General features: G+C 43.6%; 1 protein-coding gene across 2 annotated transcripts in view; it reads right to left on the bottom strand.

The window, feature by feature from the left end:
* Positions 1-961: 961 nt before the first annotated feature.
* ELFN1 (extracellular leucine rich repeat and fibronectin type III domain containing 1) overlaps positions 962-26,312 on the bottom strand; it is a 782,219-nt gene continuing 756,868 nt past the window's right edge. For both annotated transcript variants that reach the window (XM_078664966.1, XM_078664967.1), the window contains exon 5: positions 962-5,480. In XM_078664966.1, the coding sequence (XP_078521092.1) occupies positions 2,652-5,057 (2,406 nt within the window). In that variant the 5' untranslated portion in view covers positions 5,058-5,480 and the 3' untranslated portion in view covers positions 962-2,651. The remainder of the gene's footprint in view (positions 5,481-26,312) is intronic.

Raw genomic sequence — 26,312 nt, 5'->3', positions numbered from 1 at the left:
AGAAAAGGGGGTGGTGATGGACAGAGCATCTGAATTAAGCAGAACACTCATACCCAGTCAAAGCAAGCCGGGCCGACAACGCCTGAAATGGCAGAAACCGGTCCCCGGAAGCTTGTTTCCTTCCCAGTACAAGAATTGGCTTGGTAGTTTGGTTTGCCCTGTTCCCATCATGCACTGGGACAGGAACAGACTAATTTGCATATAGCCAAGTTCTGAGCTGGGATGGTGCAGTGAGCTAAAAAACGGTGATGGATCAAGCCCTGATCTTTGGACTGGGTAAGAGTGGTCTGCTTAATTCAGGCACTCTGTTCATCACCACCCCCTTTTCTGAATCGTATGGGGAATGGTGCCACCCAAAAGTTTGCTGCTCTTTTTGTTTCAGGAATCGATTTATGTCACAACAACTTTAGTGCCATACTATAAGACTTTGAGTGTATACTAAGGATTAAGGGCCTGATTAAGAGTTTGCGGATGGGAAACTGTCACTAATGTGACAGATATTTCATCTGCCATAGTATGGCACTTAAGCAGAATTAAGTGCCATAAGATATAATGCCCCTGCAAAAGGGCAGATGGAATATCAGTCATATTTGTGATGGAGTATAATGTCCGCAAAACTCTATGTCTGAAAAAATATTAGAAATTATAAAATGTGGGTACCAGATGTTTCTGAAACGTCACTTAAGAACTTTTAGACCATCTAAATTAGTCTAAAAAATTCCGTGAACATTAAGACATCTGAGATTGAAAATGCAAAACCAATACTTCTGACTTTTGAAACCTCATGACAGATTTCATTAATGTTTTGCAAGTCATTTGAACTTCTGGGGAAAAATGATATAGTTAGTCTAAAAAACAATTGAGAACTGGACTCAGAAACGAAAACAGTCTTTCGGATGGGTAAAGGCAGGGACATAGATGGTGCAGAAAAATTGAGTGCATCACAATCATCTTTAAAACGTTTTCTATTTTTATATAGCATTTTTAGAGCTTCATCCTTTCCTTCTGGATCTAGAAATATTGAATGGTTACTCACAGTGTTTGCATAGTACAAACGTACTTACAATATATCCTTACTGGTTATTATCTGCAATGAATACAACAAGTAAATAATTTGAAGCAATATGTTGTTTGTGTCTCTATTTGTTTCCATTGCCTTTTGATGAAGAACAAAAAGATGAAACACTCAATAATGCCTATGTCTAAACATTTGTGCTTAGGTGGTTTGTTTGCAGTAGTTCCCCTTACCAGGTTTCAGGTACTTGTTTAGTATAAACCAATTTGCAGAAAACACAACTGACATTCCTTAGCAAAACGGTGAACAATTCTAAAATTATTCCATAGACAATGTTATGGTTCAGTGTAGCTTAGTTTGACAGCCCTGCGTCCACTTTACAGTGTGTATGTTGTTATGGGACATTCAATATATTGCTCGTGTTGTAATGATTCATAGACATATGGAATATGCCTGTGAGTATTGAGTGACCTTCTGTAAGTACACTCTGCAGTACAAACAATGCAATGTCCATAGATACACCCCACACTTATATAAATTTGTGAACTGTTATCAGTGGAGGATTAAGTAAGACTGCTCATTTTTTTGGAACATAATCGTATCACAAGCAGAAAGTTCTTCCCAAAGTTATGTACTGTATGTGTGATTAGAAAATGAAATAAGCAGCATAAGTCCCAAAAATGCGATGGAAATTTCCAGAGACTGTATTTGATCTTAACAGACAAAAGCTGACCTTCCATCCCACCAGACAGACATGCCAATCCAGCTGTTGGCAACCCCATGTCAACGGTTCCCAACAGCAATAACGAGAAGAATTCTGATTTTCTGCAAGAATGTGTCTTTTTTCATTTCTCAGTGCAGTTCGCCTCATTCAAAAATCCCAAAGACAATCATTCATTGAAAAAACACCCGACTGCCCCAAAAGAAAAAACAGTTTTTAAATTAAAAAAACAACTTTTTTTTCTAAAATCCAAGATTAAAACCTGGTACAAACAAGGTGAGTTTCAGGATATAGGTATAACATTTTTTTCGTTCTCGTGTTTTTTCCTCTTTACAGCAAACATTGCAAATATAGATTTTTTTTGTAACTGTACACTTTATGGATATCAGGTTGAATGCAATGACTTGCGGCGGAAGCCAGTCCATGAGTGAGCCTTGGACCAGGGAAAGTCTGAGCTGGAAGACTCTGTTTTCACCCAAAACATACCCTCAAAGAATGTGTACGATTTTTTTTCTTTTTTTCAGAGGGGAATAAATTTACACAAAGAATCCACGAAATCACAGAATGGAATATCATGCGGTGCAACATCAGAATGGAACCGTAGCAGCTCCATGCCGTAAATCTTGACCTCTCTTTTGCTGAAATTTTTCATTTTTTTCCTATTTAAAAAAGAAAAAAACATGTTCTTTTAATCTTCACAGTTTTATTGTCTTCGTTTTTTCGGATTTGGTGCATAAACTCACAAAGTGAGACCTCTTTTATAATCAGTTTTTTTTATATATATTTATATAATTATATACTTTCTTAAACTTTTTGTTGATTTTAAGACAGTCTCAATAAAAATAGCTGCTGTTTTTTTTGATGTTTTGATTTTGGTCCAGTTTAGTGTAAGTCACAAGTGTTTAAGCTGAGGACTCAGGACTTGTGCTGGGCTGAGACACCCTTCCAGTAGTCTAGGATGTCATGAAGATCCTCGTCTTTGGCAAACTGGACCTTTTTACGAAGGGCGTGGCCAGCCGCCATATATTCTTCCTCATCTTTGTGACGTTTGCGGTGCAATTTGAACCTTTCCCAGATGCTGTGGGATGGTTTGCACATATACTCAGGGCTGGAGGTGTAGCTCAGGTTGTGGTACTGAGGGGAGAGCTGAGAGTAAGCCAACTCCCTAGGACGGGGCCTAGTTAAAGGTTCCAGAATTGATGGCTTGCGCCCTGCCATGGCGTCATGTTGCTCTCCCTGATGGGACCCTGGGTAGGAATGCCGGTGCTCGCTGTACTGCCGGATTTTTTCAGCTTCTGCCCGCAGGATTGCAGCAGCAGGAGTCACAGTGAGGATGGTGTCTGCTGTTGGGGATGTCTTTTCAATGTATTTAGGTTCTGCTTTGTGTCCCACAACTGCAGAACCGTCGGAGCGAAAAGACCTCGGACTGCGTATAGAGCTACTAGAGGAAGTGCTTGAACGTTTTGGTGGAACCTCCATACTGTGATGCCTTTGCAGGGGGTGGGTGTAACTTTCTTTGTACACGGGAGACAGGAATCCATGTTTGCTGGAGATCTGCTCAGAGATGAGCATCAGCTGAGGCTCTGCTGTTGAAACTGCCCCTGACTTCACTCCTTGGAATGACGTGGACTCCGATTTCAAGGCATCAATGCAGTTGTTGATGATCTGGTTGACTTTGTCCACCTCTTTGGCGATGGTGGAAATCTCGGCTACTGAGCTCTGGCTGTCTGGTTGCATGGACAGCTCACAATCCCGTCTCTCAGACTGGTCACCTGTCCGCACTTCCATGTAGTTTCCTTTTGTGGTTTTTGGGGTCTCACTACTCTTACTCTCTATGAGTTTATACTGCTCCACTTCCCCAACCGAGGGCAGATAAGGGATGCGGGATATGCTCTCTCCCCCCATGATTTGTCCCTGGGAGAGTTGTGTGATGCTGGGCGTCTCCATCTCAGGACCGTATTTTAGCTCAATGATTGTCTTTTTCATGCTACCTGCTGCTTTTTTGTGCTTCTCTTCCTGTTGGCGCTTTTTGCGCAAGCAATAGTAGACCACACCCAAAATGATAACCATGCCAAAAAGACATCCCAGGATGGTCATGATGTAGTGCGTAGCAGTTGATGGAGTAGGCACTGGTTCCCCTGTTTTATAACTAAGGGTGGTGAATGTGATACATGTGTGGTTGAACCTTAATGAATTACGGATAGAGGCTACACAGTAAGTGTATTCTGTGTGGGGTTTTAGGGGCTCCAGAGTTATCACCTCTTTTTCCATCTTCAGGTTCTGTATGTCAGTAAAGAAGCCATTGTTGAATAGGACCAGGATGTACATTTTACTGTAAGGGTAAGGGATCTGTACCGCCAGAGTAGCCATTGTGTGTGTTGCCCTAATCAGTTCGATGCTGAGGCGTCCTTTGGAGTCTGAAGGTGGGGTGTTTAACGATATCAATGGTGTGGTACCATCCCCAGAAAAGCAGTCATCATCCGAACATGGACTCTGCGGGGGTTCAGTGGTGATGGGGTACCTAGGAGCCATAAAAGGTGGCATCACAGTGTAAGGCCCATCTGTACAAAGCGAGGAGAGCATGCTTAATGCATTTCGATAATTGGACCGACCTTGGCCTAGCAGGAAGTAGCCAGAGTAATCAGGAGGAGAGTCACATTGCATGCGATCATATGTGCGTGTCATGTTAGTAAAGATGGCCAACCATTTTAGGAAGCCCAGGAGCTCACACGAGCAGTAAAAAGGGTTGCTGTACAACTCACACACTGATAATTTACTCAGTCCAACAAAAGTGGTGCTGTCTAGTCTCTGTATCCTGTTCATCGACAGGTCAATGTTCATAATGTTCGGACACTCCCAGAAGGCATTAGGAGTCACAGTTTCAATGAGGTTTGCTTGCAGATAGAGGTACTCCAGCTTCCCAAGCCCCCTGAGGATACCCTCTGTCAAATTTCTCAGTCGGTTGTAGCCCAGCTGCAGCACTTGAAGGTTGAACTGACCCGAGAAGGCCCCATCTTCGATGTAGGACACCTCATTCTTGGTCAGGTTGAGGTATGTCAGATTGCCGAAGCGGTTGAGTGAGGAGTAGTGGACACTCTTAATCTTGTTCTCATTAAGACGCAGATCTACAATGGTGCTGTTGATGTGCTGTGGAATGGCCTCGTAGGGTGGCTGGTTCTGGCTGCAGATGGCCAACCAGACAAAGCCTTTGTCACCTTCGATCAGCCAGCAGTCTCCCTGAACTCGGCCCGTGTAGAGAACAGCAATGACCATGGCCCACAGACAGAGTACTGATGTCACCGTCTCACTTTGACCTGCCATCGGGAAGGGAACCCTGGAGGAGAAATTCCCTGGTTTAGCAGAAGTGGTGAGGACAAAAACAAAGACTAGGAAAACTATAGGACACAATCCCCTGCAATTCCTATATGTATCTTCTCTCTCCACATGGTTTCCAACAAGAGTTGTCTTGAAACGAAGACAGTCCCAGGAAGATCTCTCTATCGGAAGACTTGTTGGGTTGATACACTGGAGGAATATATACAGGGGAGTAAAAATTGTGAATTGCCCCTTCTTTTGTGTCTATAAGGATGGAACAAGAGTCCTTGGGTTCATGGTTGGGAAGTCAAGGCAGATATTATCCTTCTTTTTCCTTCTGCTGCTACTCATCTCCCACTGCTCATGAACTTCTTGTCCATTTACTGCTCACTTTTGTCCTTCTTGCACCAGTCTTTTCACCCGGAGCTCCTAAAAAGAAAAGAAAGAAAAACTCATCAACTGCACTCTACAAGCGTATAGGATTCAAGAAATCGTTTAAGCGCTTTCAGCGACAGTATGTCAGGCAAATAGTATTAAGTATTGCAGGTTCTTGAGGTGTTTGTTAGGGTCCTTGGATGCTAGTGTGTCACCTATCCATCACTTTTCTCAACTGTGTATAATCTAAAGAGGAGCCTGCCACTACATTGGGGAAAATAGTTGGAACCAGTATGTGCGAACCAACTCACATGCTTAGGTCATAATCCAATTTTTTCACTGGTAGATTCAATTGTAGATTTACATCATTCTATAACTGAAATCCCCCCAACTACTGTAACTTGCTACTGCCTATATTCTCAACCTCCTGTCCTTTGCTGCCCCACTTACGCTCTTTTCACAACTCATCAGATTCACAGAGCATTTCCCTTCAAGCACTGCCCTATGGACGTCGATTCACCAAAACACCTCGGGGAGCAAAAATAACATGGGACACCATTTGACCAATGAGTTGACTCTTCTTGCCATCCTAAAAAAACTATTTGAATACTGAGGGGCTAGGAGAGAGGGCACTCCCGGCAAATTCTGGAAAGTGAGCGGGGCACGTAGACATCTCTTTAGTTTCACTGCTGCACTCATGACCATTGACCCTACGGGTAGTAAGGTTGGTGCCATGGGTACAAAAGGGCACTCAAGTGATACTAGCTGCTACCCCTGGCCACCCCTAATTCAAGTCCTTGCCCTCCCAATTAACAACTACCATTGCCTTCTCAACCCAGGCCGATTATTCACCTGTCATTTAAAAGGAAACCTGACAAAATAATTGTCTTCCTACCACGAAATACATTATCCTAATATTTTACATTGATAGAGGCCTCTCATCTCAACACCTGTTGCTTTGTCCTCTTAATTGAGACAATATATAAATGTAATACTGTTCTTTCTCACCTATAAAAATCCATAACGCTGCATCTATGTGTACCCCTCAGCTTTCCTCCCACAAACCACCACCGATTCCGCTCCGCAGCATCTCCTACCACGCGGCTTCTCTTGCAGCTTCTCCCTGCCACCCCTTCCACTCTTCCAGCTCTCCACTGAATGCTGACAGCATGCTTCTTACCAAGTAACACCCCTCCCGTGCTCCTCAAGATGCTCTCTGCCCTCGCCTAGCCAGATCTGCCCAAGCTTTCTCGCTACTTCACCATACGTGCTGGGCAGATGCCACCACAAGCCCACTTACATTCACACCATTCAAATGAAAGAAAACAACCATGAGGGTGGCTACCCACCGAATGAGTCCTCTACCCCTTTGGTGCACCTAAAACAGCAGGTACCCACTCATCACATAACTAGGCCTGGGAGGAGTTCATGGAGTTCCGCTTAACTTAACGTTGGTGGGCGCAAGCGAGGAAAAAACTCTGTGCGCTGCAAGGGGTGGGAAAATATCTGCAACCTCTGCGAGCGATGCAAAATTTCACACCCAGGCCTACCCTAACACTCCAACAGGATGTTACCAGAACTTGTTTGGCCTCATCAAACAATCCCCCTTTCCGTAACCTCCATTGTCCATGATCCACCACAAAGTCAAAATAATAACAAATATGTTGCTGTGTCTACCACTAGGAGGAATAATTTAACATGCGCTATGTTTGGGAAACAGCCATTTCTACGCGGTTTTTACCACGCAATGCTATCACATCGCATGCGTTACAACGCATGCGATGTAATAATGCATAGCCATTACTACGCATACCATTACATCGCATGCGCTTTAACAACGCATGCGATGTAATGGCTATCCACGTCGTTGTGAGGAAACTGAGACTGTTTCCAAACAACGACGTGCACCGCCCCTCAGACAATGCTGGAAGCAGGAGAGAGGAACCACGAGGAGAGTGAGGCAAGGGGGATTGTGCTTGGGGTGTTGGTTACTTTTGTTGTAGTATTGTAATGTTTGTGTAGTGTTGTGTAGTGTAGTGTTTTAGTGTTTAGGGTAGTGTTGTAGTGTTTGTGTAGTGGTTTAGGGTTTAAGGTAGAGTTGGGGGGTCGTGCATGGTAGTGTTTCAGTGTAGGGACCGGACTGAGGGTAGGAGCAGGCTTGAGCTGGGGGTAGTGTTTTAGTGTTTAGGGTAGGGTTGTAGTGTTTGGGTAGTGTAGTGTTTTAGGGTTTAGGGTAGTGTCGGGGGTCATGCAGGGTAGTGTTTCAGTGTAGGGACCGGACAGGGGGTAGGGGTAGGGTCGTGCTGGGTGTAGTGTTTTAGGGTTTAGGGTAGTGTTGTAGTTTTTGTGTAGTGTTTTAGGGATTAGGGTAGTGCTGTAGTGTTAGTGTAGTGTTTTAGGGTTTAGGGTATTGTCGGGGGTCGTGCAGGGTAGTGTTTTAGTGTAGGGAATGGAATAGGGGTAGGGGAGGGTCATGCATGGGGTAGTGTTTAAGGGATTAGGGTAGTGTTGGGGGGTCGTGCAGGGTAGTGTAGTGTTATTTAGGGAGAGGACTGGGGCTTGGGGCAGGGTTATGCAGGGGTACTATATTAGTGTTTAGGGTAGGGTAGAGTCACTTATCTTGCAAACTTTTACCGCGAGTATAGCTTTACCACGCATGTCTTTGCGATGTAATGGCATGCGTGGTAAAGGCATAGTTGGGGTAAAATTTTGCGATTTTATGGCATGTCGTTGTCATTGACATTGCGTAGTAATACCCGAGTTGTAATGGCACGCGTGGTATTGGTATGCGATGTAATGACACACATCCCTATGTTTTGCAGCAATGTCTCTCTTTAGTGTTTGAGTGTTAGCTTTGTGATGTTGTGTGACGTTTTCTGGCCCAATAGGTGTATGTCATGGCTCAGTCACGGGAATTTTACCTAGCATAGTTGGAATTGTTGTCTGAAATATGATTTATAATCAGTCACAATTGGGTTTATCATACCATAGATTTAGAAGAATATTCTGCTGTCGAATGAAGAACATTATTTGTGTCATAATGATTGCTTATATTGTGCTAAATGATTGACATGTTCCACATCACAATAGATATGTTCTGGGGCTTTTCACAGGGCAGATTCGGAAACACGATTCCCATAATCATAAGCACAATGATGCTCTTGTTGTGTAGAACATTCGCTGATGTGGCTGTTTTACTGGTGATGTTTTCCTAAATGTGGAAGCCATATCCTTCAATAAAAATGCTAAATTAAAAAAGCATTTTTTGATGACGACATAGAGTTGTACCATGCATTTTTATATTGTTTTTGTGAAGGCCACAAAAATAATTTATCTCCAAGCAAGCAATCAAATTGTGTTCTATTATGTCACAATGCCACTTAAACACATATAACAACAAGTATTTGCAATGCAATCGGTCTCACATTTGCAAGAGTTTGAGCTATTGGCATTGTAAATGACAATGCCTTTTATTTATGTGTTTTGAAAACCTGCAAGCATTGCGTAAACATTTTGAGAAAATAGGGCCCACAGATTGTAAGTAAAACATACAGCGTAACAGCACATGTGACAGGGGGTGTCCTCATGGGAGGTTACAACATGAGAAAAGGTGGTACTAAGGAGGTATTACTAAGCCTATTGACCAATGAAAAGGCACCATTTCCAAAGGACAGTAACAGGAGCCAATTGAAAATATGGGAAGAAAGTGGGCAGAGGCTCATGCACATATCCCGAATACAGCATGTCTCGAAGAGACAGCGCATGCGCTGCCTTGGGCGGACCTCAAAATCTTAAAAAGAAGACAGGAAATAGCTCCCCATCTAATTTGCCATCTGAAAAGGAGGCAAAATAATCATTTCTAAAAGATAGGATACAAAAATGAACATTTAAGAAGCACACTTTGAAAAAGCTTTATCGCTCAAGAGAAAATAACTATTTTGAAGTAAATGGGAACATTGTGCACCAGCTTTTTTACGTACACTCAAAAGCAAGGTGAGACAATGACAAAAAGTCCTTCCAAATATGGGTATTATTTATAACTTCTTTGGGAAAACAATAATATGGTTAGGCAGCTACTGCTGTCTCAAAGGACAGACCTAAAAAAGGAATAATGATGAACAGACACATCAGGCAGGGAGCACACCTTCCAATCAACTTTCTCCATTCTGTATGCACAGCAATGTTAAGTGTAATTTCAGCAAACACTCAGCACTTCTGTGTGACAATCAATAGTAACAAACAATGGCAAGGCAATGTGCCATGCCCAGTATGAACCCAGACTACAACAAGCACAGGAACGCACCTTGCATGGCTCTAACCCAATGGTAGCCTGCAGAAGCCTCTGTTGACCGCAAGTATCCTTAGGCATTGTAAAGCACAACATACGCCTACAAACCCCAAACACCACCGAATTTTGACATCACGTGAACAGTATCAAAATCCCAAATATACCAAAATCAAACTCCACCTCACCACAGGCTGCCCTCAATTCTGTCTAAAGGTCCCCTTGATAATACAACCCTTCTGAGATAGAACCTTACTCTATGCAAGTTGAGCTCTGAACCATGCCCTTAGCATACAATACCTCACTGACAAAACCTCCATCCACAGTCTGGCTAGCTGAACTGGGGATGCAAGCCAGTCATACCAATGCTCATGCATTTTGTGCCACTAATTATACAATCCAGGCCAAAAACCAAGACATAAAATATGCACTCAGACACCATCTCCGGAGGCAGTTGGCTATCAAACCTTCTAACTTCAGACAAGATCTAGCACCATTTCTGCCACATTGTGCATCTGTGCCTTTGTCTACCATCCTACAAGTAAAGACCATGTATCTTTTTATCTAAAGATGCTTTTACCTGGCATAATATCATCTGACCATATCAAAATAAGTACTCCTCCTAGGTGACTTAAAAGTGTGGACAGACAACTTGTTCACTAGATATGCATATGTAGCTGTAGAGGATATAGACAATCTCGGAGTCACTCAATCTTAGCTATACTCAGCGCATAAACAGCCAAACGCATCAAAGTCCACATTTTTGGCTTGATATCTCAGCACCATCAGTCATGGAATTCGGATTATTCACCTAGCGCAACACAGGCAGAAGGGGCATATATGGTTAATTGCACATATCAGGTTCAGCTTTTCTCACACTTCCCAAAGATCATCAAATTCTCTTTTGTGGTACATCAATAAACACCCCTTTCACCAAACTTGTTGAACATGTCTTTGGTGCCTCTCTAGATGTCTACCAGATCGACTCCCAGAGGTATGTCAATGACACACCAACCTAAACATCAATGAAGGGTCTAAGAGCTTACAATAAATCCCTGACCACTTGCCTTTGTGGCCAAACATGGAGGTTTCAGAAAAAAAACCTCTCCCATGACATGTCCAACCCCTGCAGCTCAACTATTCAATCAGCCATCCACATTGGGACCAATCTCAAGCCCAACACAGATGATGTGATCTTCAGAACTGACCTGTCCTTCACACCCAAATCAACATGGTCAAACAAAGCACATTCCATCACCTAGCGTTTCAAACTACTGTCTGTGTTGCATGAGCTTGCTCTGTTCCTAGCTGTGTTAATGTATTAACAATGAAGCTGATTTACTCAGGTCTCCGTGCTAAGGAGAATATAAAACTTCAAAGCCTAGACCCACCCTGCTCACACCATCATTAAGCTAAAACATATTGGTCACAGAAATACACTGACTTCTGCTACAGAGAAATCACATTGGAGGAGACCTAATCATGGGAACCTAATTTTATTGAAAGACGGTTTTAAGGAACAGAAATAATTCAAAAATTTAAGGAAACATTTCAAAGGAAATATAATTTCAAGGAAAACTTCTAAATGGCATTAAACTTGGAAGGAGTTTAGGCTTAGTGAGGGGTTTTGGATTCAGGGGTGGGTGGAGTTGAGGTGTAGAAAGGGTTTTTTAGGGTTATGGGACAGGTGAAATATGGGGTGGTGACTTTTTTCTAGAGATCAGGAATGGATAGAGTTTAGGGGTGTGTTTTTTTAGGGTTCACTGATGAATGGAGTATTGGGGTGGAAAGGGGTTTTTAGGGTTCAGGGATGGGTGGAGTGTAGGGGTGTTGAGGGGGGTTTAGGGTTCACAGATGAGAAGAATTTAGGACTAGTTTTTTTGAAGTTCAGTGATGGGCAGAGGTTTAGTGGGGGTGAGAGGGGTTTAGGGTTAAAAAATGGGTGGAATTTAGGGGGTGGATGAGGTGTTTTAGGGGTTAGTGATGTTTGGAGTTTATGGGCAGAAAGAGTTTTTGGTATCAGGAACGCGTGGAGGTTAGAGGGGTGAGGGGTGTTCAGGGCTCAGGTATGGGTGGAGTTTAAATGTAGAATTGCATTGTCAGAGTTCAAGGATAGGTGGAATTTAGGGAAGGTAAGGATTTTTTTAAGTCAGGTGGTTTTTAGGTGGGTGAGGTTTTTTTTAGGTTTTAGGCAAGGGTGAGATTTAGGTGTAGAAAAGGTTTTTTAAAGGTTCAGGAATATATGGCATAAGTGGTTTTAAGAGGTTTTAGGGGTCAGGGCATAGACTAGGGATCAGTGAACGGTGCAGCTTAGATGTAGTGAGGGCTTTTAGGGTTCAGAGATGGGCCGATTTTAGAGGTTGAAGGAGTGTTTAAGGTTCAGGGATGGGTAGAGTATAGCGGTCAGGAATGAGGGTACTACAGGCATAGTGAAGGGTTTTAGGGGACAAGGGTGGATGCTGTTAGGGGTCTTTCGGGGTTAGCAAAGTAACAACATTCAAAGTAATTGTTTGACAGTATAAAATATGTCAATCCAAATGCTCCCTGAAGTAAAGCACTGAAATTAATATCTCAGTTGAAAATGTTTCAGAAAGAAAGACCGACCACCATTGTATTTACACCTTAAAAAATAAGCATGCAAAAGCTAATTTTGAAAAAACAGAAATTCTATGAATTGGGTTCAATGAAATGATAAATCCTATTCATTCTGCAAATTTCTATCAAACAGTTTAGGTTAAATAATTTCTAAGTAACAGTATTCCATGAAACCATATTTTGTAATAAATCACAAACAACCATTGCAGACATGTTGCACAGACCAGAATGTGCCGAAGTAGCTGAATACATTTCATGATGAGCAACACACCGGAAGATCAGACAGCTAACGTTGGCAGCCAACTATGCACCAACCATTTGCACGGCCATGTAGGAAAGGTCTCTAGGTAGTTCGCTCTACACACAAATCCATCCATTTAGAATCTCCTCCCTCAAGACCTCATTCTCGAAGAAGACTTCCTATGAGTCTTTTGTGGGTAGAAAGATCACCAGCTACTGTGGGCCCAAAAACCCTCCTCCTTATAGGAAGTTCAGTATACAAGTGGATCACAAAAACAGTGTCTAATTTTTGAACTCTTGTATCTCCTACAATATCTCCTTCTGTAGACTTTTTCTCAATTGACAAGTACAAAATAAGAAGTAGAGAAAATTCCAAATATAATTATAGATCCCTTTTGTCTCATTTTTAGTAATTTCTATACATAGAGACCAATGACAAAATGGAATATAGGTTCATTTTGGGGGATAGTCTATGCTGTCACACATAACCAACCAATAGGCAGTCAGATTGACAAGTGGGATTTTTATTTATGTATTTATTTTGAAGGTTTTATATAGCGCAGACAAGATCCTTGAGGGTATCAGAGCACCTTACAAGGTCAATATCGAAGATACATAAGCATATAGTAAATAACATATAGTTCCATACAAATCGAGAGTATTAACCACGATAAATCTGGCTCATAAGTGCATGTTTTTTGCATTAGTTAAGGCTGCTTATTTATTTATTTATTACTTTATTTATTTATTTTTACGATTTATAAAGCGCAACTTATACCCATGGGTGTCTTGGCGCTATAACTCAACTTCTTATCTCAGTAGGAACATTGTCTGATTTTTAAAAGTGACATCGGAAAAATATGATCATTGGTCAAATAGCCAAGTTTTTAACAGCTTTCTAAATTGCAACAGTGATGAGGTAGTTCTTATCGCCATCGGCAGAGTGTTCCAAAGTTTGGCCGCGGTGTTTGAAAAACATCTATCTCCCCAGGTGGCCGTCCTGGTCCGTGATACTGTTAGTTGGTACAGATCCTTGGATCTGAGGGATCTGCTGGGTTGATATAGACTAAGCTTCTGTCTAAGAAACACCGGGCCAAGACCCTGAATTGCTTTAAATGTGAGGCAAAGAGTTTTAAATTTAATCCGGTTTCTTACCGTTAGCCAGTGGTAACTCCTTATTACCTGCTTAACGGATTTGTATTTAGGGGTGCCTGACAGCAACCTTGCTGCGGCATTTTGAATCAGTTGTAATTTGGTCACCACCTTTGCTTGGGCATTCATAAACAAACCGTTGCAGTAATCCAAAGCTGACAATACTAAGGAACTAACCACCGTTTTCCTTGCATTTTCTGGAAGAAATGGCAAGATTTTCCTAAGAAGCCTAAGTTTGTAGAAGGTGGCTGATGCTATCTGGTTAGCATGGTTAGTGAAATTCAGTTTTTCGTCAAAGACTATCCCTAAATTTCTAACCTTGTGGACAGGAGTTGGTAAAGTTCCCATTGACGAGGGCCACCAAACGGAAGATCACAATGGAAATAGCTTTCCGAAGATGATTAGCTCGGTCTTCTCTGAGTTCAGTCGTAGCAATTACTAGCCATCCATTCCTTAATTGCTAGCATACCTTCCTGAAACCGCGCTGCCACCTCCTCTCCATCATTCTTGATGGCAAGCACCAGCTGGGTGTCATCGGCATATGTGGTGAGGCTCATCCGGTAGTTTTTAATAACCCTAGCTAAGTCCGACACATAGATATTAAAAAGTGTCGGACTTAGGGATGAGCCTTGGGGAACACCACATGGCAGAGCAAGATCCGCAGACCTGAAGGATCCTAGAGTTACTGCCTGACATAACCTGTCAGACATAAAACCTGTCAGGCTTTCTACTCTGCATGTACAATTACTTGTTAAAAAAAAATCACAAATGTACTAGTTGCACATTCATTTTTTAACAAAATATATAATAAATAGTGAAAAACATGGGTGAAATTAGTACAAAATGAATATGGCTATACACTGATGAAAATGTCCACAATAAATAGCATAAAGTGGGTAGCCCAATGAAATAAATGTATGCAACATCCCCACAGAGAAATGATAATAAAATATTGCTGCATTGGGGAAAAAATGCTAAGTGTTACAGCTGTGCTGAAAACTTCTAATGAATTACTTGGTTGTATGATGTTACAACGCGATCTTTTAGATCGCGGTACATCACAACGCATCTTTTACAACGCAAGTCGTTACCACGACTTGCGCTGTAGGGTGCTGGGTTTAGGAATAGTAAGATTTACTATTCCAACTCCAGCCTAAGTACAGTAGGGGAGGTGTTGGAATAGTAAATCTACTATTCCTTAGTCTAGAGCGCCCTCGAGCACAAGTCGTGGTAACGACTTGCGTTGTAAAAGACACGTGGTAATGGCAGCGCGGTGCTTTGACCACGTTGTCATGGATGTTCCCCGAATTACTTCAAACCCTGTCGTGTAGGTAAGTTAGGAGTACCAAAGGCCTCCTGAGAAGTGCTTGTCAAGTACTCCAGGTTGGGTACTGTTCAGCAAGAACACAATACTTTATTTTCCTGAAATTACAAGAGAGATGGCTGGGATTTTCTAGCAGGCAGTAGACAATTCCTGGGGGGTGTTTGGAGGCCGGTGCAGCGATATTACAATGTGCTGTTTGTTACCCGCAGGTCTCCCCGGGCTGTCGGCGCTCGCGCGCAGGCGGCGGTGTTTCTCCAGCCGTGGAGAGGCCGGCGCGAGATCACAAATTCCATCAGCGACAACAAAAAGAAATGACTGCCGACGCATGTCCGCGGCCAGCGCTGCCTGACCCTGGGGTATGCCGACTGTAAATGAATTAAACGGGATAAAGAACGCTTTAGCACACTGTACATTTCCTTTTCATCTGTTGACACGCTGCGCATTAGTTGATTTTCTGCAGCAAGGAAAAGAAATGAACGCCTTTTATCAAGAGCAGAGTTTAATTTAAACTCATTAGGACAGGCAATTTGCTGGTTATTTGCGTTACAGAGTGCGGATGAAATGGCACAATTAGGGAAGTGTGATGCAAAGAGGGGAAATAGAAGCTCCGTGTATATGCAACCTATGTTACTTGATCAGATGTTAGGGACATGTCCCTTGGCATGGGTTACCTAGAGGCCATGTCTAACGTGCTATTTTCAGAGGTGAGTGGAATAGGGGTGTACCCCAAGTAGTAGTGCAGTGTTCTCTGGGTGCTGAATTCTGCCGAGTTTCTCTGCTCGGAGGAATAGTGGACTCCCTAAAAGTGACCTTGGGACCTTCCCGTGCTAAATACACATGCAGAACATTGCCTCAAGTCTGATTGGTAATCTTTAGACCAATCAGAGCAGACTGAAAATTGCAGGAGGTCAGCCCAATCTGATTCGCATTAGGGCAACCTATGAAAATGGGTGAGGCACAACGCATCCAATAGGAACCACAGATACACTTGCCCTAGGGAAAAGGGTAGAATGATCAAAATTGGAGTCCCCTTTTCTACAAAAGACTGGAGGAGAGATATCCCTGGAATTTCTCTAGTGTCAATCTTTGGGGGAAACATTCATTTCACCCTTAGGGAAGGATTTGTTGTACTGAGAACCCTAGGTGATGCTGTTCATGTTTCAGTGCGAGATGCCAGGCGTGGTGCTATAGGCATAATAAATGATTACTTGCATTATTTGAGCATCTCTTGTATCTTCCTCCTCCTTACATCTATTTGTAGTCCCTCACTGTGTTACTCACAACTAGCGGTGGCCGGCACAGGTAAATGTGCAGGGGTGGTGGTGCGGTGGTACGGCAGGGGGGTGGAAGGGGGCTTAGAAGTCGACAGGCAACAGAATATGAATAATTAAATAAATAAATAATACATATTCCGTCGTCTGTCAGCTTCTCCACCTGCCGCGCTCTGCCCTGACCCATCGTACTTACCTGTGCCGGCTGCTGCTGCTCACCACCCTCAAGCAATAAACATGTATATAGTACTCAATCTCTGGGGTTCCCACTGATGGGTCAACAGGACAAACAGAGACACAAAGGAATGTGGATTAAAAGAACTGGGGATTTAAAAATGTTAGCAAGCAAAGTTCTACCACCCCCCCCTTCCCCCCAGTCTATTTGCATTTTGACCTTTCCATATTTAGAGAGCAAAGATAAGGGTCATTCTAAGCACTACCAAATAGTCTTTTGTATTGATTTTCAAATCTCAAGCTTCTCCTTAATTTTGAGGTTGAACATATCAAATTGGTGGCAAGGGTATACGCGGGCTACTTTTCTTTTGAAAATGAGTTTGCAGCAGTCAGCACCTGGTGGTGGCTCCTGCTGCTTTCTTTAGCACTATTAAAAGCAGGGGTGCCTCGTGTCTTACTCCATGCTGAGAAGCGAGCACTGCAAACTGAGCTCCTTCACAGAATTCCAGGTAAGGGACAACAGTGATCTCCTGGGCGTCCCACATACTGGTCCCTTCTAGTGCATCCAAATCCCCCGATGGTGGACAGAATGCCCGTTGCATCCTTGGCATCTCCAACAATGGGGCTTAAAGGGTTGCAACCTGAATCCAATTGTGAGAGTGTTTTAAGTACAACAAGATACAGACCACATCACCTCGACTGATGGTAAATTCTGCACATGGTTTTATGTCACAAGATCGAGGTCATATATACAAACCTGCACATACTGTTCATGTCACAAAATTGACTACCAACATATCATCAAGGGAAGCAAAAATAGGGTAGTATAGATTTATAATACTTAACCCTCTCATCTTCTCATCGCAACAGTATGTTGGTCTTTGATACTGTGGGGTAGATAGAAGTGCTGGTCGATGTCAACATTTCCAAACTTTGGTATTACACCCTGCCACACTGTATGCTTTTTATAGCAATCTGGGTCAGGCTTGACAATAAAGCCAAAAATCTGGTAACATGCTGAACCATCCACTCAAGCTAGTGTAAGTTGTTCCACACATTTGTGACCATGGATTATCTTATATGGCTACATTTGGTCTATTAGGACGGGCTTGTCAGTCCTGTTTACAGGGCAGACGGCCCGGCGTCTGCATCCTGTGTGAAGTGGGGGTAGTTACATTTTCGCAACTTTGGAAAAACTTCACCGACTTTGGATATTTCATGGAACTTAAGGTTTAATTAAAAAAAATAAACTGGTGACTAATCGCACAAAAGTACTTTTTTGTGTAAAAAAAATACTTTAAAAGCATTGTTTTTTCAGGAGAACTCTACAAAAAATATAGTAATAATACACTACTGTGCAAAATTATTATTTCCCAATGAATTTGACAGATTTTGACTGCAAAACATGTATATAATTTTTCCCCTTAAATTCTATGCAACTAAATTATACTTTGGATGTTCTTTTAATCCCACCAAAACTATTTGTATCTGCTTTTAAGCTTTGTGGATTAAGTGGACGATGTTACAATTGGAATTTAAAAAACAATTAACATTAGCCAAAAGTTGCTTGACAATATTTGTGCATCTATAAAAAAATTATCCACAAAAATTTGAAGTGAGAAATTTTGTCTGTAAGTGAAGTTGTGCAAAATTAACAAAATGAGTGGCTTCCCAAAGTCTCAAAGCTGTGAACTTTGTATAGGTTTGCACGCGGAAATACTATCACTAATCTAATTTTTTTAATTGCAGGAGACCATCTTAACTAGAAAAACTGTAGATAAGGGGACACCTATAAAAGGAACCTCGCTACGATTAAGGATTCTATATCGAGTACATTCACCCTCCTAGAGACTGGTGTAAAGCAACATCCAGGTGTAAATGTGAATGGGTGCCATACAAGTAAATGCAGCAAATAAACCAAAATTCAGAAACTCTGTAGCATACTAAAACTTTCAAAGTTAAAATTAAAACTAAAATTAAAGCTAAAGATTAAGTTGGAAAAGTAACCATGGTTTGTAGCTATGTATTTAAGTATGTATGAATCAATGTATATGTCTTGGTCTGTCTATTATTTGTGCGCATTAATGGAGATTGTAATATCCCTAAAAAACCTTGTACTCATCGCAGTTGCTGTCCAAAGGCCGAACACAAATTAGAAAACTACATGAGTACTTGTTAATAAAGTGTTACAAGGGAGTAGTGAAGTCAGCATGCCCTTGTCCTAATTTGCTGCCGACTTGTAGAGCTTACCTCCTCCCCCGTCACCGACATCCCCATGGAAGGAGGAAGCCCAGTTGCATCCCCTGGTAGAAGCGGTAATACCTCCTTAGCACACATTCCATCCTGGCAAGTGCAAGCCATCAGCATTGCCTCCTGCTGCCTGCCATCTTATTTCTTGCAAATCTGGGGTGCCTCCACAGGCTAGTGTAATGGTAGAGGGTACCTGCTAGACAACACTTGCATCAACACCAATTTTGGGGTCTGAGTATGTTAAAGTTGCCCCCTCCCCCTCCGAGGCCCTGCAAATCCCTGAACCACTCTCTGCTCCCCTTCAACCCCTTCAACAGAGGAGCAACAAAGGAGAAGGTCACAGACTGACTTTCACTGCAAAATCATGCTTTTTATACAGCTCAAAGGCTCATTTCTAGACGCAAGTAGGAGATCCAAAACTTCTTTTTATTTGGCATTTTATGCTGCTTCTGCAATATAGATATCCAAACTTATAGACACAGAATTAAAAGTAAAAACTAAGGTTTTTTGGGATAACTGGCGAGGTCTGTTGAGGGCCATGAAGTGGAAATCCCTACTTCTCATGTGGATAATGGCTCCTGCACCTCCCTGGCCAATATATGGTACAAGGGAAATTGCATATCATTTTGGTGTTCTGAGACCTTAGGAAGACACTTTGTTGGCTTGCGGCCTCATGCCTCTATGCAGTCAGGCACCCCTCAGTGACTTTAAATAGCCCTAAAATGTACAGGTGACAGCACATCACCCAAGGATGATCATAAGGAAAAAAGCAAACCCTTTGTTGCCCACAATCTTTTGGCCTAAGCCTTAGTGGGGGGAGAAACGATGTTATGTTATGTTATGTTATGTTAAGGCCATATTTTTAGAGCGCACGGCTGCCCAAAGGGGCGTCCCGGCGCTTTGGCAAAGAGGCCTGAGATCTACAAACACAAAGGGAAACAGCACTGTTATCACAAAATTTACACAGAAAAGAGGAGAGTCTTCAACTCTTTCCTGAAAACCAGGAGGTTCGTAGCTTTGCGTAGAGGGAGAGGAAGCTCATTCCAACAACGGGCTGCCACAAATTGAAAGGCTCGTTCTCCCATCCGGACCCGCTTAGCCGGGGGCATCTCCAATTTAGCCAAATCGGCAGATCGTAACACCCTCCGCGGCACATAGAAAGCAATCCGCTTCCTAATATAGTTGGGACCGATGGAATGAAGGGCTTTGAAGGCCAGCGTAAGAATCTTAAATCTGATTCTCTTAGAAATCGGCAGCCAATGCAGCCTATTCAGAAGTAGTTGAGCGCTGGCTCTCCTTGGCAAGCCGAAGATAGCTCTGGCCGCCGAGTTTTGGACAATTTGCAGTCTGGCCAAAAGATACTTGGGCAGACCTGCAAAGAGCGCATTAGCGTAATCTAACCTAGATCCCACTAACGCCTGGACTACTGTCTTCCGGTATTGTAGAGACAGTAGAGGAAGAAACTTCCTCAGCATCTTGAGGATGCCAAAACATTTCCCGGATATCCCCATAATATGGGAGCTAAAGGAAAGAGCATCATCAAACATCACTCCCAGATTTTTCACTTGGGAAGATGAATGCTCAGGGGGAAACATATCCTGGGGCCACCAGGTCTTCCAGTCCGGATCAGGAGTACAGCCGAAGAACAGCAACTCAGATTTATCTGAGTTGCACTTCAGGCTGTGTCTCAGAAACCACGCAAATACTGCGCTCAAACAACCCTTAATCCTGTCGCCGTCAAAAGCCTCACCTTTGCTGCAAGTGAACAAAAGCTGGGTGTCATCAGCGTATGAGATGACCCGGGCCCCATAAGCCTCCGCTACAAGCGCCAGAGGGGCCATATAGATATTAAATATGGTGGGGCTCAGAATGGACCCTTGAGGAACCCCAACATCTAGCGCTTGCATTTCGGCGGAGAACGGGGGAGCCCAGATCACCTGCCGGCGGTCCGAAAGGAAAGAATGGAACCAGTCCAACACCGTCCCCCGCAAGCCGATCTCCCTGAGTCTTAAAAGGAGACCAGCATGAGGGACGGTGTCAAAGGCCGCCGACAAGTCCAACAGGACTAACATAGCCTTACCCCCAAGATCGAGCGTCTCCCTGATGGCGTCGGTCACCTCCACGAGGGCTGTCTCCGTGCTGTAGTTCGCACGGAAACCAGATTGAGAATCATGCAGAATGTTATTCTTCTCAATAAAGGTGGTAAGTGTGAGTTGGACATGCTTCTCAACTACCTTCGCCAGAGCAGGGAGGAGGGAGATCGGTCTATAGTTAGCCAATTGCAGCGGATCTAACTGAGGCTTTTTGATAAGCGGCAGAATGAGTGCATGTTTCCACTCCCGCGGCACCGCTCCGGAACTCAAAGATAGATTGAGCAGGGGGTTCAGCAAGTTGTTAAGTGCCGGAGCCACCCTGCCCAAACATCTTGCTGGACATACGTCCAGAGGCGAGCCAGATTGAAGCTGGGTCAGTAGTTCCAGGGAGGTTGCGCAAGTCATTTGCGGAAAAACCGATAGTATGGGTACACTTTCGGCTTCTGAGGATGGTACCTGTCCAGTCTGGGCGACACAATCAGCTGCCCCAGATAAGTCCACAGGGGGAAAGGAGTCCTGAATGGTTTGAATCTTTGTGACAAAGAAATCAGCAAGCTGTCTTATCCACCCTTCGGTGTGGGAGTGTGGGAGAGCTCCTACAGCAGGGTCTGCAAACTCCTTGACAATACTAAAGAGTTCCCTACTCGTATTGTCCGCTCGGTCAATCCTACGCTCAAGGTATTCCTTTTTGGCTTCAGCAATACTTTTATGGTAGCCTTTAATGGCCGCACGGTATTTGGATTTCTCCAATGGATCATATTTACGGCGCCAAAGACGTTCCGCCTTTTTACAGTCTTGGCGCATGGAGTGTAATGTAGCCGTAAACCAAGGAGCAGAGTCGTGACGAGGAGCAGTTCTCGTGAGCTTCACAGGAGCCAACTCCATGAATCTCAGTCGAAGCCATTCCTGGACCAAAATTAGATCAGTTTCTAAAGTCCCTGTCAAGTTACAGGGATATTGGCAGAGAGCGTCGGATAACATATCTCCCAGTTGCCATAACCATTTGTTTTTCTTATGTGATCACTTTTCTGTTCTTGCTTACCCACCTGACCTCCCTTTCCTCACTCACCTTTCAGACTTTACACTTTTCCTTCAAAATTAGCAGTCTTCGAGGCTTTCTCCCTAGTACTGCCACCCTTTGCTCTCTTACTCTGCTGCTCTCTCTTCATTCCCTGCTTTCAACACTTGCTCAGTCTCTGAACTTCTCCTCTCTCTTACAAACGCTTTTGCTTCTCCTTTACAGAACAATATGTCTTCCCTTTGAAGTTTGTTGCCACTTCCTATTTTTTTGGGCTGTTCTGTTTTTTAATGGTTTTCTCTCTCTTTTCTGGTGTCATCCATGAGTTTTTGAAGCCTCCTACTCAAAAAATCCCCTTGATCCCTCAGTACCTTCTAACTTTGCTCCTACGGGTTTAGTCTTTGAGCGTGTGGCTTACATTCAACACTTCTCCAGCTTCCAAGTTTTTTTTTTACCTGATTGCAAATGTGTTGGGAAATGCCCATCCCTACGCATACACCGGCTTGTGCAGGGCTTGGAATTATGATTTGTGCAGAGTTTATACAGCCTATTCAGCCAGCAAAATCTGCCAGAATTCATCAGGAGAAAATGGCCCGGGACAGTAAAAATCAAAATCATCATATTATTTCCTATTTATTTAGAATAGTTGGAGTGTATCTCTAAATAAATTCTGCACCCAGGAGTAACTACTTAGGGGACCTCGAAATTAAATCCATGCAATGTCATGGCTCTTCTCCATTGATTTTCATATTGTTGGCCTTCACAAAAACCAATCCCTTTTACCAAGGATCTGCACCTGATTCCAGCTAACAGGACTGCCTCAACTGTGTGTCCCTTGCTTCTGTGTGTGCCCCCTATCTGATTTCGGCAGAAGTGGAAATGTTTTGAAGCTACTGTCAGACAGTGCTAGCATTATCTACAAAAATAAGTAAAATACACAGACTGCACTCAATACTCTGTCCATAGAGAGCTTCTGATAATATGTCCACCCACAGAGAAATTGCGGGCCTTTCGAGACCTCGCTACAAACTGTTTGCTATTGCATTTTAAAATACTGGCAGCAAAACCTATTTTGTAAAAACATAAACTCGAAAAGATAGATCAAATATCTTCTAACGCAACTTTTGTTTGCCACTTCTTGTCCCGGAATGTGCTACAACTGGAGTTGCGGTGATGAATTAATTCCATCCTACAATATGTGATAAGTGTGTTTGGTTGGATTTAGGAATTAAATGCAAGTCAAGATGTTTGCATGCTTTTGTAAAATATGTTTTTGCCTTCAATGTTTCCACATAGAACTACTTTCTATTTCTTTGCTGAATAGCTCATGCTTAACTCTCCTTCTCTACACCCACACAAAACCATCCGTGTTGTGCAAAAGGACAGGTGCAAGACAAGAAGCTCAAGGAATCGCTCCTTGATGTGACAACAAAAGTGATTAAAATCAGCAGACACACCAATGGTACAACTTTATTACTAGATCTGGTGTGTACTGGTGAAATAAAAAGGCTGGTAGCTTAATGTCGCATAATCACTTTTGTTGTCACATCAGGGAGCGATTCCTTGAGCTTCTTGTCTTGCACCTGTCCTTTTGCACAACACGGATGGTTTTGTTTTGGACACCTGTCTTTCTTCATTTTATTTTGAAAAGGAATGGCGACCGATGATGAGAAAGGGGCAGGGAATTGGTAACATCTGCCAAGCGCCCCGAGGGTTGTTCGCCCGTGAGGTGCCTTCCTTTTCACCACACATTTTTTATTGTGTTTATTTTTCAAGTGTGGGTGGATGGACTGTCGCAGTGGAGCAGACATCAGTGGATGTGTCGAGTTGAATTCTGCCCAAATTTTCCCGCTTGCAGTTACAAACAACGGTTTGATTTGGACGGTCAGGCACAAGATAGCATACACCTCACTACATATAGAGAGGGGGTGAGGCTGGATCTAAATAGTATATTTTTTCCAGCAATCAGTGTTTGGATGCCTATTAGATGAATGCTAACCAACGTCCAGGGTACAGGGATTTTTTGGTATTGAGGTCTGTTGAGTAGAGGGCTTTCCCGGAGGTACCCTTATTTCCCTCTTGGCTCCTTTGTGCATTACATTATTTTATCTCCTGCCTTCCACATGTTGCATGAAATACTAGGCCTTTGCATACAAAGTCAGCATTTAAAGTGCTGGTGGGTGGGGCAGGCTGCGGAACGCTCTAACCTCCCCAAAACAGACTATTCTCCCAAAAGCCCATAAATGATCTCTACGGGTTGCTGGAAAGCACCAAATGGCTGGAACATTTTTTCAGTTCTAAGTCCTATGGAAAATAAATGGCAGGTGCTTTTTTTAAAAATTCTGACACTTCCTTTTAACCCCTTGCGTGCTCGTGACGGAACCGTTCCGTCACGAGCCTTGGGTGGGCCGTGCTGGTGACGGGACGGTTCCGTCACGGCCCGCTCGCCGCGCCTGCGCGGCGCGAATTCCTCACCTGCGCTGACGTTCTAAAGATCGGGCGGGGCCGTGACGGAACGGTTCCGTCATAAGCACAGTTCACCCGAGAGCCATGACTGAGCGGTTCCGTCACGAGTACGCGAGTGCCGCGCGGCCCCCCTCCCCGTTAGCACTGCGGCGGAATAGCCGCTGCAGCTAAGGGGTTAAAGTTCATGTGCTATTTCTAAGCCTAAATACGCACAACAGGAATAATAAATTCTGTTCAGAGTTTCCGGTGTGACATTTTGAAACTAGACCATGTAGTTCATAATGATTGAGTATACTGAATTGAATGTTTCATTCACTCTAACTAATAATATGCTTTGCTACACTTCCAGTGTTTTGAAATGTTTTTTCTTTTACAAATAAGGATTGGCAAAGCACTTAGGTTAGTACTCTCATTATAAAGGGGAGAACTATTGGCTTTGCTAATGCTTGTTATTGCTGAGCCACCATTGCTCCTTTTGAGTCACCACAGGCCCGACTGCATTAAACACAGGACCGGTCAAAACATGGGGAGCAATAGCTAAAAGAGAGTGATGGATTACAGACGAAAAGCACTTAATCAGCCGTGGCTCAGGAGAGGAGAAAGAATTTTGCTAAGAGGCAATGAATGTAAAGTGAACTCCACCGGTCCATTTTCTGAGCAGCACCCCGAGGGGGGGAGGCTGCAAGATGCCGGGGAAAACATTCATTAATGCTGACGCTGACCTCAAATAGCTCCTTGTGCATCCCCTCGCTGTCAGGTAATGAAAGATCACTTTGGCATCTGGTCTCGCCTCTCTTTCCCCAGCATGCCTGCGGGTCACGTTGTCCGGACCATCACCCAAGATGTGGCCTTAGAGCAGCGCTAGGGAGGGGGTGGGGCCCGGGTCCATGGATATGAAGCAGACACTTGTGTCCCCGCTTGACTCTCTGTGTGATCCTGCGCAGAGCACTTCCACTACATGTAGGAGGCCATTTTCTTCTACTGACCATAAATTGGGAGCATCTGAGAGCATGGCATCCACTGATTCTCTGTGAATCATGATGTGAATCTAGATATCTTAATTGTGTGCTTCAAATATATTTCTCAAACACCAGGGGCAGTTTCTTCGTTAGGTGGGGGAGCGTCGCCCCCACTGCCCACCGCAGTGGCGCTAAACGTGAAAAATAAAATGAAAATGAAGTGATTTCATTGCCATTTCATTTTTCAAGTTTAGCATGCAACAGCTGCCAGCATGCCTCCAGCAGGGCGACATGGGGCGTGCCTTCTCTGCTGCGATTGGAGGACTGAAGCAGGGCTGACTGGATGCTCCACAGTGCGCATGTCACTTTGGACGGTTGTCTTGCACTGGCCAAAGAGACATGCACACTTTGAAGCTCTCCACCGAGCTGTCTTAGACAGTTGGGGGGAGAGCTAAAGGTCCTGAAGAAGTCCCCAGACAGGACGCTCCAGCCAATCCTTGCTCTGCTCTCATGTTGGTGAGAGTGGCGCCAGGATTGGTTAGTGAAATCTCCGGAGGCTGGAGTCTGCGGAGCCAACAGAAGAGGGACGGAGGATGACGTCGGACATGCAGCAGGCAAGGTAAGTGACTTTATTTTCTATTATTTGCCGCTCACCTTACCTGCATGCACCCACCCTCCACATAGTCGCCCGTCCTACCAATCCACAAACTTGCCAGCCGCCCCTGTCAAACACACAATCCATTTTAAAGGTGAGACATAACCTATCAGCTTGCCTACTGCTTTGGCAGATTTCCTTTGCACTCGGTATAAGAAACAAGGTTGCAAAATGATGACGCTACCATGTCTTCTGCTACCATCTCTTGCTCAACCGATTGAGAGTGCAGCTCCTCGGAATGTCATCTACATTTGTAGATTCATAAGCGTATCATATTGATGGCATTGCTGACCACTTAAATAGCAAATCAACCAATCAACCTCAAAATTATGTATTTTTCAATTTCATCTTAAGTAGGTGTTGAATCCTATGGAGCTCCTTTTCATAAAGCTCAGGAGAATTGA

The sequence above is a fragment of the Lissotriton helveticus genome, chromosome 10 (genome assembly GCF_964261635.1).
Source record: "Lissotriton helveticus chromosome 10, aLisHel1.1, whole genome shotgun sequence".
In the NCBI taxonomy this organism is placed as follows: Eukaryota; Metazoa; Chordata; class Amphibia; order Caudata; family Salamandridae; genus Lissotriton; species Lissotriton helveticus.
The sequence above is the reverse complement of the archived record's forward strand: the minus strand, read 5'-3'. Positions and strand labels throughout refer to the sequence as shown.